This window comes from Onychomys torridus, chromosome 18, assembly GCF_903995425.1.
Source record: "Onychomys torridus chromosome 18, mOncTor1.1, whole genome shotgun sequence".
NCBI lineage: Eukaryota > Metazoa > Chordata > Mammalia > Rodentia > Cricetidae > Onychomys > Onychomys torridus.
This window is the reverse complement of record NC_050460.1, coordinates 32,748,261-32,761,955: the sequence shown is the minus strand read 5'-3', so window position 1 is coordinate 32,761,955 and position 13,695 is coordinate 32,748,261. Positions and strand designations below refer to the sequence as shown.

At 41.7% G+C, this 13,695-nt stretch overlaps 1 protein-coding gene across 1 annotated transcript; it reads left to right on the top strand.

Annotated features, from left to right (window-relative positions):
- The first annotated feature begins 1,200 nt into the window (after positions 1–1,200).
- On the top strand, positions 1,201–11,495 carry Lyg2 (lysozyme g2). Its single transcript, XM_036167293.1, has 5 exons — positions 1,201–1,243; positions 7,971–8,111; positions 8,995–9,191; positions 10,141–10,276; positions 11,377–11,495. Exons 1-5 carry the CDS (start codon positions 1,201–1,203, stop codon positions 11,493–11,495), a joined length of 636 nt encoding a protein of 211 aa, XP_036023186.1.
- The last annotated feature ends 2,200 nt before the right edge of the window (positions 11,496–13,695 follow it).

The following is a 13,695-nucleotide window of genomic DNA, read 5'->3' as shown; positions in this document are numbered from 1 at the left end:
ATTGTGTGACATCTTTGTGTACCAGAATGTGGACATCAGCATTTCAGCTGAATTATCCATTCAGAAATGAGCTAACATTATTTCTCCTTTCTAGACCAATTATTGGCATTTATTCTCAAATTTAGAAGATGCGTGCCTAATATCAATTTAGGTATCCAGAAATGGCCCACCAAATAGATGCCTCCAGTACAACCTGGGGGTTCATTAGATTCATTAATTCATCGTAGTCAATAAACACTTTGAAGTCTTTTTATGGAAGGAGCCACCTAAATCCAAAGTGCTACTGTAATCAGGTCTAATGAGGCCAATGGTTTAAAGAGAGGCCTTTAAATCACATATAAAGCTCCTCTGCCAATCATTGGTACAGGACAGAAGTAGACGAGGCAGGTGAGTCTAGGTGCTCCTGTTTAAAAGCTTCCTTCTTGGTGGAGCCACACTGAGGTCTGCTCAGTTGAATGAAGCCAGAGGCACAGCGAGCCACCACCTGATGGATTCTCCAACTGTTATAACTGTGTTATAGGACATATTATTGTAAAGGCCACCACTCTGTGAAATCTTAACAGGTTGCTGCCACTAAAGGCATCTTCAAAGACAGGAGATTTTCTCTGGGAGGTTGCAAAGGAGGTAAGTGCTAGCTTTCTTGTATCTTGTGAAGCATAGAAGATTCTTTTTTTTTTTTTTTTTTGGTTTTTCGAGACAGGGTTTCTCTGTGTAGCTTTGGATCCTGTCCTAGAATTCACTCTGTAGCCCAGGCTGGCCTCGAACTCACAGAGATCTGCCTGTCTTTGCCTCCCGAGTGCTGGGATTAAAGGCGTGCACTGCCGCCGCCGCCACCACCACCACCCAGCAGAAGATTCTTTATAAACAAAACCAAGGGAAGAACCTGTTTGGGAAGAGACAGAATACAGCAAACCTCTGCTAAGTGTATGTGGGGTAATGTATGGAAGATGTGGTATCGGTGTGATATTGGATGGAAATTAACTGGGAGTTATGCTGTAGGAGAGTGCTCAAATGGCGCACATGCTTAAAGCTGCAGGAATGCTGGTGTAGAACTGGAGACATTGAATTGGAAATGATTCTAAGCTTTTTAATTTATTTTTTTAAATCAGAGAAACTTCCTGTTAAGAAACCTTCAAGTTTTAAAATGAATCTGTTTCTATTTCAAACCAAAGCAGATCCCAAAGGATAAGAGTCACGACCATGGTACCCTCGGTGGTGTTCTGGGGACTTGTCACCCTCATTGGTAAGTAGTTGATTGGCATTTTCCCCTTATTCTCAGGGTGTCTTTTTTCTGGCATAGTCAGAAAGAACAATGATCATATAGAAGAGTGGGCTTTCCATTAACCAATTGCTTGTTTCTTTATGTGTGTGCCCATGTATGTGTATAAACGTACAGGTGTGTGTGTGTGTGTGTGTGCGCACAAGCTCACCCACGCGTGCATCTGCTCTCACACTCACACAGCTCACACTCACACAGAAGGAGAGTTCAGAATTGACATCAAGTATCTTCCTCAACCATTCTCCACCTCTCCCCCTCCCCCCCCTCCCCGCCCCCCTTCCCCGCCCCCAAGACAGGATTTCTCTATGTAACATCCCTGGATGTCCTGGATCTCACTCTGTAGACCAGGCTGGCCTCAGACTCACAGAGATTCACCTGTCTCTGCTTCCCAAGTGCTGGGATGAAAGGCACCACCACTTCCCAACTTTTTCTTTCTTTCTTTCTTTTTTTTCTTTTTTTCTTTTTTTTTTTGAGACAGTGCATCTCACTGAACCTGGAGTTTATGATTTGGCTAGGCTGGCTGTCAAGCCAGCTTAATAAGTGCAGCAACTGAGCCGCCTCCCTAACCCTGACCAACTGCTTATTTTTAAGAGTGTCTTCTGCTCGCTAAGATATTAATGGGAATTTAAAGTAATTAAATACTAATTGGTCTATGTATTCTCTAACAATGCACCTACTTGGCTGGGGTTTTTGTTTGTTTGTTTGTTTGTTTGTTTTCGAGACAGGGTTTCTCTATGTAGCTTTGGCACCTTTCCTGGATCTCGCTCTATAGACCAGGCTGGCCTCAAACTCACAGAGATCCTCCTGCTTCTGCCTCCCGAGTGCTAGGATTAAAGGCATGCACCACCAACGCCCAGCTTGGCTGGGTTTCTTACAAAGAGGGGTATGGCACATGAAGAGAAAATTCTCGATGCCAGGTAGTGGATAAGAGTTATTAGATGAGTGTATGGAGAGGGAAAATCCATTAGTGTGGGAGTTTAGAATGAAAAGTTCACATCTGTCTAGGAAGTTTGGACCTGAGAGCCTTTGGGGGAGGTCATGAAATGAGTGAATGACATGTGGGGATTTACTATGAGAAGGGAAGAGCCTGCTGGTTGGAAGCAATGACTTAGAAAAATCACAGTGTTGAGATGGAGTGTTTGAGATAGTGTGAGCTGGTTGGTAAGGCCAGAACAAAAGATTTCTTTTAATTTTTTTTTTTTACAATTACTTTGTTTTATGTGTATAGGTGTTTTGTCTGCATATATATGTCTGTACACCATGAGCATGCATGTGTAGGACAGAGGAGGGCATTAGATACCTCAAAACTGTAATTGCAGATGGTTAGGAACCACTGTGTGAGTGCTGGGAATCGAACCCTGGTCTTGGAGAAGGTTAGTGGGACAGTAGGGGACTTTGAACAAGAAAAGGTGAACCTGGTGTGGTGGCTCATACCTCTACTCCTAGCACTCAGGAGGCTGATGCAAAAGAATTGCCACAAGTTTGAAATTAGCCCAGGCTTCATAGTGACTTCCAGGCTAGCCTGGGCTACAGAGTGAGAATTTATGTAAAAAAAAAAAAAATGGATGGATGAATGGATGGACAGACGGATGGACAGATAGATGGACAGATAGAAAGAAAACATGGAAGCAATAGTTTAGTAAAATGAAGGCCAATTGTAAGCAGTGCCCTGGCTGTCATGATAGATGGAGAAGAAAGTACTTTGAAAGTCTTTACTTCTAAGTTTGGAAATGGGAGCCCAATCCAAGAGCAATACTTTGCAGGGCAACATGTTCTTAAATTTTTACTCATTTTTAATCGCCAGGTGGGAGCAGAGTTGTACAGCCAGTGAATTAATTATGAGCCACCATACAAGTGAAGGATGACCAATTTTAAAAAGACTGGGTGTTGATGTTAGCACAATCATAGAGAGCTCATGGTCATATTGCAGGTCCCTTAAAGCAAGGGTTCTCAAGCATACATAAAAGTCAACTGATAATGCTACTTGAAGGGCAGGCTCTTTGGCCCTGGAGCTAAAATTTCTGATTCAGTATACCTGGTATGAGGAGCCCGGGGCAGGCATTTTTAATAAGTATCCCAGGTTGCTTTGACATGGGGTGTGGTCTACACAGTGAATAGGCAAAGGCTACCTCTCTATGAATGGAAAGCGAGCCTATCAATATATTTATAGTAATGTAAGTATTGGGGGCCAAGGAATGAAGTGTGAGGCTGATTTTGTTTGCCTTTGTAATATAGGTGAAAAAAAAAAGGTTCTCTGATAAAGCAATTGTTTTTTGGTGCTGAGGACTAAAGCTTCATTCGTGTTGGACACACATTCTAGCCTTGAAATAAGCCCTATTCCCTTTGATAAAGCAACTTTTGAAGGAATATTCTAAAGATATCTTTTTAAAGACAGTGTCACAGTAGCTAAGGCTTCGAATATCACCTTGTAGCCTAGGATGGCCTTTAACTCCCGATTCTCCTAATCCTACTGCGTGCTGGGATTGTAGGTGTGTACCACCACTTCCAGTTTACATCTTGTTGGTGATAAAACCCAGGGCTTCAGGCAAGTCAGGCCAGCACTCTACTTGGTATGTACTGAGCTACATCATGCGGCCTAAAAATTCTTTCAGCTGTAGAAAATTTCAAACCTACAAAACAGAGAATTGTATGGTAAGCTCCCCCCTACCTTGCTTGGTTTTGATGCTTGATGTGTATGTGTGTGTATGTATGTGTGTGGTATGTGTGATGTGTGGTGTGTGTTTGAACATGTACACACATATGTGTATGTGACATGCATATGTTTGGTTGGATCTTTTAGAGCAAATCTAAAACATCAAAACCTTTTGCCCGGGGCTGGAGAGATGGTTCAGGTGTGTTAGGAGCACTGGCTGCTCTTCAAGAGGACCCAGGTCTGACTCCCAGTATCACATGGTGGCTCGCAACTGTCTGTAACTCCAGTTCCAGGGGATCCAATGCCCTCTTCTAGCCTTCTGGCACAGATGTAAAGGCAGGCAAAATAACCATACACATAATAAAATAAAAACATCTCACTGGCAAAATGTAAGAACCTTCTCTGGCAGGAGATGCCGATCTTGGCTTGCCTTACACATTTCCTGTCCTAAGCCAGGAAGCGGGCATTTTTCTAGTAGATCTGGACCCTCTTAGAAGGAAGCGGTATTTAGTGACTACAGTTGGGAGCTAAGGGTGGGCCACTGGTTGAGGTTGCTGTTTCTTCCAGATCTTCTGTATCTCTGCAATGTTACCTAAAAAAAATTCTGTTTCTAGGGGTTGGGGATTTAGCTCAGTGGTAGAGCACTTGCCTAGCAAGTGCAAGGTCCTGGGTTCGATCCTCAGCTCCGGGGAAAAAAAAAAAAAAGTTAAAAAAAAATTTCTGTTTCTAATGGAATATATGTTATCATTTATGAAGAGGGGTGTCAGAATAACCAATGGTGAGCTTTTAATATAATTTATGATTGCTTTATGATCCAGTGTATTCATATATGTATGTCATATGATGTATTGGTTATATTCACATTGACATAAGTTCACCTGAAATACTTTTCCCTTATTGTTAATTAGCCTTCCAATTTTATGTGTTGTCAGGTTTGTTCTTCTTTTTCTGTAATTCCTTTTTCCTAGTCGATTTCATTTATTAACGATAGTGGCATTCATATGCCTCCAAAGTAAAAACTATTTGAAACTATACAAAATATTGAGAAACATCTAGTCTCTACCCATCTCTTTGGTCCCTTTACCTTCCCCTAACAATTCCTATTAGTCTTTGGTTCATCTTTGTATTGTTTCTTTAAAAATATAAGCAGATTGTGCATGAATATGTGATTATATTTCCCTTTTCTTAGATGGAGTGTGAATAATTCTGTTGTAGAAATGTATCAATATAACCTTCCTTTTAGTGTGTTTAAACATCTTCCATAGCCGGTCGGTGGTGGCGCATGCCTTCAATCCTAGCACTCAGGAGGAAGAGGCAGGTGGATCTCTGTGAGTTCGAGGCCAGCCTGGTCTACAGAGTGAGTTCCAGGACAGGTTCCAAAAGCTACAGAGAGAAACCCTGTCTCGAAAACAAAACAAAACAAAAAATCTTCCATATGTTTAAAGATGCTTTCTTTTTCTCTATGCATTCTATTTATGTGCTTTACTGGTCATGTGGTGTTTGGACATGATTTGCACAGGAACCCACACACTTCTTATATTTTAAATCATCTTTAGATGATGTTTAATATTTAACGCAATGTGAACTGTAACGAGTCTTTCTCTGTCCAGCCAGCTCCCAAATAATGACATGGAGACTTCTTATTACTCATGAAATCTCGGCCTATAGCTTAGGCTTGTTCTTAATTAGCTCTTATAACTTAAATTAACCGTTTATATTAATCTATGTGCTGTCATGTGGCTTGTGGTTGTTACCTGCACATCCTGCTTGCTCTGCATCTCCTGGTGTCTTTGTGTTTCTTCTTCCCAGAGTCCTTTTTGTTTCTGGAAGTTCTGCCTAACCTCTTCCTGCCTAGGTATCACCATTCAGCTCTTTATTAAACCAATCAGAAGGCGCCTTGGCAGAGACACATCTTCACAATATAAAGAAATATTCCCTAAGAGTGAATACTATGTAAATAGTTCCAATTCTATATTTCTTAAGGAATGATCAGAAAAATTCATACGTATATGTTCAGTACAGGCACAACAGAGTCCATCCATGGTCGGTTTGCAGAAACCAAAGTCTGGGAAGGCCAATGATATTTACTACATGCATCCCGGGCACAAGATAGGACAGCTTTGGGGGTCGATAGTGTGATAGAGGCTAGGGTGGTGGTTCTGCTCTGTGTATCACAAAGAGACCCATTTTTCTCATAGTACTTGATGGCTTTGCTGGTTTCTGCTTTTGTCATCTGGATAATCTCCTTCAGTATTCTGACCTACGTGGTAGTTTGGCTGCCTAACTTTTGGGTCAATTCACAATCCCTTTTTGGTCTCTCTGTGAATGGGAGAAAGTGGGTTGTGCTTGTCTTTTTGTTATTTTTTTAAGTAATAGTTTCTACTAATTATTTTAGAATTTCATACATGTATATAATACAATTCCATCATATTCATCCCCCACTCCTCCCCATAACCCACCTAGATCCACACCCATACCCTTTCCTGCTCTGTGTCCTCTTTAAAAAAATTTTGTTGTTGTTGTTTGTTTTTCGAGACAGGGTTTCTCTGTGTCACAGCCCTGGCCGTCCTGGATCTCGCTCTGTAGACCAGGCTGGCCTTGAACTCACAGAGATCTATCTGCCTGCCTCTGCCTCCCGAGTGCTGGGATTAAAGGCATTCCCTATCACCACCCGGTCCTTACATTTTGTGTGTGTGTGTGTGTGGGGTGTCTGTATTGACATCATCTCCACCCTTTCCTCCACTCGCTCTCAAATTCATGACCTCTTCTCCTTTACTGTTATGTATATAAATACAACCTGCTAAGTCCATGGATTTGTTTTTCAGAATTTTACCTTAAAATGCTTTAAAAATCTTTAGAATTACCTTGGTTTCCTAATAAAGTAAATAGTACAAAGAGGAATTCCATTTGTTATACACATAATTCTAAGGAAGTGTAGTCTTAATACTGTTACATTCATAAAAATTATATATATAGTGAGTGAATTCAATTCTTACCTTTAAAAAGCTGTTGGCATGAATGAGGAAATACAGTTATCTTAGCAGACATTGTTTGGAGGAAGGAAAGGAGGATGAAATGATAAAATCATAATCTCAAGAAATAAAAAAGAATTAAAAATAAAATTTAAAAATTGCTAATACAAAATAAGTAAATGAACCTCAGAACAATGTGAAAAAAACTTACAACAATATGGCAAATAATATCAGATTTCCTTTAGCAGAAGGACCTGAACAAAACTAGTTAGGTCACAATGGCACAGTCTAGATTTGACATAAGCTGCTCTGGTAACTTAAATCATTTATTTCTAATGTTATTAAATGAGTTCAGATCCTCACCTTATACTAACATGACACAAAATGAAAGTCTATGCAGATCTTCATAGTGCCTTTCTTGCTTTCCTAAACAAAGACTTTTTTTTTTTAACTTAGCTGTTAACACCCTAGAAGTGTTTATATCAGAAGCTGTTTTTTAAATGTTTTGTTTTTCAAGACAGAGTTTCTCTGTGTAGCTTTGGAGCCTGTCCTGGAACCCGCTTTGTAGCCCAGGCTGGCCTCGAACTCACAGAGATCCACCTGCCTCTGCCTCTCGAGTGATGGGATTAAAGGCATGTGCCACCACTGCTCAGCTTGTTTTTAAAACTTTTTACTAAATCTTGTGCTGGGCAGGGACACAGCTCAATGCTAGAGAATGTATTTCACATGGGAGAGGCTATGGGTTTGAGCTCAGTGCTGGGTAGAAAAATCCTGTGGCTACTTTAAATCTGATGAAGACTTCAAAAGAGAATATATATATATATCCTACATGCATTGATTTTCACACATATCTCCATGGTGTTCTGGAATAACATCTAGAAGTTTAAACAAAATTTGGAATTAAAGGGAAAGGGTCACTTCTGCCTTTGTCTGATGAATTCTTGGTAGAAAAAGGAGTTGAGCAGGAATAAGTTATAGTCTCTGCTGTTGCTTGTTTGTTGGTTTGTTTTATGATCCAGTCCAACACTATTTTCTCACAGCTTTACATAAATATTCTGCTTTCCAGGCACTTCCAGGGGCTCATATCCACTCACTCATTCCATGAACCCTCATCTGTACCCTCGACATTACCATGGCTGCTACGGAGACATCATGACCATAGAGACTTTTGGGGCCCCCTGTGACATAAACAATCTGGTGAACTGTGGTAAGTACAAAACATGGCAGGTCCTGCCCACCATCCATCCCCATTATCATTTGCAAAGTTTTTCTTAGGAGGTTAACTAGTTTTGAAAAGGAGCCAACACTACAGTTAACAATCATGCACCAAAATTAAAAGTTAAAAAAATAAGCTGGGTATGGTGGTGCACACTTTTAATCCCAACTCTCCCGACACAGAAGAAAATGGATCTGAGGCTAGACTCTATATTTCAAGTTCTAGACCAACCAGGGAGATCCTGTCTTAAAAAAACAGAAAGTTTAAAAAAAAAAAAGTGCTCTAGCCAATCTAATAAGCCACTTCATTTTTCTCTCCCTGATTCTTTCAAACTGTGTCCAAGTGTGTTGATTTCGACATAGCGAAACCATTCCTTAAAAAAAAAAAAAAAAAAAAAAAAAGGTTCAATTCTGGCTTTGTTCTGCTCAGTTTTATGCTGCAGCATGCGTACTCTAAGCAAGCAGTCTCTTGGTCTCGACACTTCTCTCCTTTGCAATCCCATTCCAAAATCTTCCTCCTGCAAGGTCACATATAAGCCCATGTCCTCAATGCACCGACCAGAAGCTCAGCAAGGAGTCGCTTCCTCTGGCACAGAACTGGCCGGTTGCAGAGCCGGAGTAAAACATGGCGGCTCCCTGGATTCTGAGTCTTCTGATGCACCATCCTGGCAGGAGGGAGAGGGAGAAGCTGCCGCCGCGGCTCCGGCCGGAGTTGGTGGACCTGCCTGGGTTTCTGCAGTTAGAGATCCGAAGGCTGCTTAGAACGAGATCGTCCTCAGCTGTGGGTGTGGTCAGACGCTGAGGCTAAACGAGCAAACTCTGAGAACCTGTTCTTTTCTGGAGTAGAGGAAATGGTTTCTTTTCTATTGACATAGGGATCCACGGTTCGGAAATGTTTGCCGAGATGGACTTGAAAGCCATAAAGCCTTACCGTATCCTCATCAAAGAAGTGGGACAGAGATACTGCATCGACCCAGCGATCATCGCAGCCATCATCTCCCGAGAAAGCCATGGTGGAGTTGTCCTGCAAAATGGCTGGGACCATAGTGGACAGAGATTCGGCTTGATGCAGGTACACAGCCAGAGACTCTCCGTCAACCTAACTTTACCTCTGCTCGCAGAAGCTTAGCCCAAACTCAAAGACCATTCCAGGACCTGAATACCCAGGTGTCTGGGCATAGGGGCTTCAGGACACTTTGCTCTGTGACGTATCTGTGGTGTTTCATCCAAAGATTAGCAGTCATTGGGCGTTACTTTAAAATGTTTCCTTGTATCATGACTACAATGTATCAACTATACCATATCTATAGCTATTATAAACAACATGAACTATACTTCAATTGGGAAAATTTTATAAAGGTTATTATTAACCTTTACAAAATAATAAAGTAATAATTATTATTATTTGTCCTGTTGGGGCTCCTGAAGTAGTAAAATTCATGAACATTAATTGAAAAACTATAATTAAGCCCTGTTTTAACTACCCTTGTTCCTTTGGATTAACTGGAGCCTAACTATTTAGATATTTATTTCCAGGCCTTTTATTTGTTGGTTTTGAGGTGGCGTTTCACTCTGTAACTCTGGCCAACCCGAAACTTGCTTGGTAGCCCATGCTGGCCCGGAGCTGGTGGTGGTCCTCCTGCCTCTGCCTCTTTAGTGCTGGGGTTATCTGTATCACCAAGGCTGGCTACGTATTTGTTATATTTTATTTGAATTAGTTGTATAGTGATTCTCATCATGAACATCTAGAGGTTGGATACTAATGATTTATTCTGAAACATTTCCCTTCTCACCCTCCTCTCCCTTCCTCTTTTTGCTTGTCAGAAAGCACCTAGTGAGTACCTCCCAAACTGGTCTTCTGACTCTCTAGTCCATGAAAGACAAGGCATTAGAATATAGATTTTTGTGGATCGAAGGAAAGGATGCAGAAGCCAGTGTTTGAACTTGAATACAAAGGGAGACCTAAGAACAGCAGAAAGTGTGCCACTTTGCCCAGATACTGACATGATTGACTTTTCTAGCTTGATAAAGCGCACCATCCTATTGGTACCTGGGACAGCAAAGAACACCTTCTACAGTCCGTTGGGATTCTAGCAGAAAAAATTAAGGCAATCCAGAGAAAGTTTCCCACATGGAATCCTGTTCAGCACCTCAAAGGTAGGTCCTATGCCTAATGCTTTATTTAAATGGCAGTGAATGAGACTACTAAAAGTGACTGCCCCCTGGGGCATCCCCACTGGCTTGGCTGGGAGACAGCCCATCTAAAGAGTGCTTTAGTGTCCTCTGAGCCATGCATGACTTCACATCCTTCACCCTCCTGCAAGACATTGGGTTTCTTATTGTACTTCTGGTCAACTATTAAGCCACTGAATGACACCCAAGCATTAACACAATAGTTAAAAAGTGTTTACCTTCTCATAGTTTTTCCCCTGATTCAACACTATTGACTATTTTTCAAATTGTTTGAATAAACTTTTACTCTGAGAAATGTCAGAGCTTCGGTTACTCCAAGAAGTCTAAGTGAAATTTTCTGTTTGGCTGAACTCAGAGCCTCCCAAGTTCAGCAGCTCCAGACAAAATTAACTTACTAACCCCACCACCATATATATCTTCCTGTTGCTTTTTTTTTTTTTTTTTTTTTTTGTCTTTGGAGACACTGATATAACCAATTATCATAGCAGAAATCTTTTTTTTTTCCTTTTGGACTCACTTGCTTTTTCTTTCTACCCATCCACCAATTCCTCAGTTTGCCTCTTATGGCATCATGAGTTGTATATTTACATGTATACACTTTAACAGTCTGAATTCTGAGCAGTTTTCTATTTCTATCTCGAGGTCTCCAAAGGCAGGAAGGAGACTATCAGCATAAAGCACAATTCTTTTAAATATGTTAATAATGATTGAAGATGAGCTTCTAGGGTAAAATAATGTGCATGCATGAATGTACATAAGCCCCCATGAAAAATGAATAATACACCTTGAGTATCTTGCACTCAATGAGGAGTCTTTTCTGGCACACAATGGGTGCTTTAAAAACATATGAATGAATGAGTGAGTGAGTGAGTGAATGAATGAGTGAATTGTTGAATAAATGAGAAAATGTTACCATCTTGTATCAGTACTGTCAGATCTGGGCTATGTAAAGAGAAAACAGAAACCTTATTACTCTGAAATATTTGCCTGGAGGGTGGTGAGCTGATGTCCTAGGGGCTCATGTCTCTTTTCTGCTGACAGCTAATAGTGGAATCTCGTTTCAGGTGGCCTGACTGCTTTTAAGTCAGGAATGGGAACCATTGTCACCCCTGAAGACATAGAAGTTGACTTAGTCGATGATGTCATTGCCCGCGCCAAATTCTATAAAAGACATGGCTTCTAGGCCACTGACGAGGTACTCAACTGGTCCCTCTTCCAAAGTTTGATATTAGCTCACTGCACTCAATAGAAACAAAGCAATGGTTAAAATTAAGAAAGTTCATCTCCAAACATTTTAATAAAAGTAAGCAAAAGAAAGGAAGGAAAGAAGGAAAAGAGAGGGCGATGTAGTTTAGTTGGCCGAGCACGCATGTGCAAGACTCTAGGTTCCATCTTTATCACAAAGAAAAAAGCCCCATGTTCACATACAGTTCCTAGGAAATATACATAGACATACATGTAGTTTTCTTCTTCTTCTTCTTCTTCTTCTTCTTCTTCTTCTTCTTCTTCTTCTTCTTCTTCTTCTTCTCCTCCTCCTCCTCCTCCTCCTCCTCCTCCTCCTTCTTCTTTTTTGGTTTTTCGAGACAGGGGTTTCCCTGTGTAGCTTTGCGCCTTTCCTGGAACTCACTTGGTAGCCCAGGCTGTCCTCGAACTCACAGAGACCGACCTGCCTCTGCCTCCCGAGTGCTAGGATTAAAGGCATGCACCACCACCACCTGGCCTACATGTAGTTTCTTTGTGGTCAACATGAACATCATGGCACAATGGCATGGACATGTTCTAGCCAAGCTTCATTTTAGCCTATGATTTGAATGATTATTTATACTCTGTCTACCAGAATTACAAATAAGAAGTGAGCCTTTATGCCTTTCCCAGTATCTGCCCCAATTGCTAGGACTCTGCTCATGAGATGTGTCTGTCTCAGAGGCCAGTTCCTGGGACAATAGATGGAGAGGAGATGATGGGTGTTGGTTGTGACTTTCGGTTGCCTCAAGAGAGGACGCAATAATGTGTTGGATTGTGAAGCTTTCGGTATCCCTGCCAAGTGACTCCTCCTGGGTTTTCTGTTCTTGTTGGAGACATTTGGTGGACACTTTCTGTCTGTTCCTTCTCTTTCTGAGAAGGAACCAGAATTTCACCATCCATCCTTTAGCCCTTTGGAAAGAGCCAGATAATCCATTCTCTGCCTAAAGATGACCCAATCCAGCCTGAAGAAGGGGCCAAATCAGAACTGGAATTGTTGCTTTTGAGACAAAATCTCACTCTGTATTCCAAGCTGCTTTCAAACCTATAGATCTTCCTGTTTCAGCTTCTCAAATTCTGCTATCACAAGCGAGGGCCCCTGTGCCTGCTGTGTGTGCAATTATCTCTTAGGGTTTGACAAAGCCCAAGCTTTACCAGTGGTGAAACAGTTTTGTTCTCACCCCTGCACGTGTTCAGTCTGAGGTGTTCTGCAGAGTCCACGTTGTTCTTTTAGTTTTTCCCCACTGGAAGCATTGATTTCATTCAACACCAGCCCCTTTGATGTCACTATTGCAGAGATAGCTAATGTGTAAGCCAGATAAGCTTCAAATAATTTATGAGACACAAAATAGTACACTGGCTTACACCCTGAGTCTATCTCCCCAGGGTTCTTCTTCTGGCTGACACAATGGGAGCTGTCCTATGGGGGGGGGGGCACGTATTAAAGGTGTCCTGGTTTGGTTCCCTCAGAAGCAGACCTGTGACAAAAATGTGGGTGCAAATAGTTTAGAGGGGGATAGAAAACAGTTATAAAGTGGTTCAGTGATATGGGATGAGAAAATAGTAAAACGTGTCACCAAACCAACTACCCTAGTGAGCAAAGGGACTCAACCTTGCAGGAAAGCAATGTGGAACTGTGTGGAGCATTCACCTCAGAATTATCTGCCTACACTGGTGCAGGGCTGACGTCTCTGCTCAGCACCTCTGAAAGCCACTGGGTGAGGCGTCTGTCTGTATGGGGAGGGTGTGGCCTCTTGCTAGTCTGATCTGCTAAACAAGCACAAACATAGAACACTTGTTCAAATTTCCAAGAGTGAGGAGTTGCAGGCACAAACAGGAATATCAAGGGAGGATTCTGAGAGGTTCTGGGACAAAGAGGGTACTGACAGTGTCTGCTCCCTAAGGCAGGGAACATGGTTTCAGGGCTTCCTATTTGCATCTCGGACTGAGTAACACGTTGCAAATAATCTGGAAGGAATACACATCTCTTATGCCTCCTGGTTTCTGTGCCTGGCTTCTGCAGAATCTATTAGAATGAATTAGACACAATCGAGCTATCTCAGTCTCCATCCGTCTCGAGTCTCGAAGTACAATATCGAATTCCCAGGAATTTACCGGGAACAATGCCAAAGATGTTCACC

Bases quoted from the DNA above. Each gene is read 5' to 3' on its own strand.
- Lyg2 (XM_036167293.1), top strand. From the start codon at position 1,201: ATGGTACCCTCGGTGGTGTTCTGGGGACTTGTCACCCTCATTG. The intron at 8,112-8,994 runs GTAAGTACAAAA...CTATTGACATAG, and splicing joins AAACAATCTGGTGAACTGTG to GGATCCACGGTTCGGAAATG. The intron at 10,277-11,376 runs GTAGGTCCTATG...ATCTCGTTTCAG, and splicing joins TCCTGTTCAGCACCTCAAAG to GTGGCCTGACTGCTTTTAAG.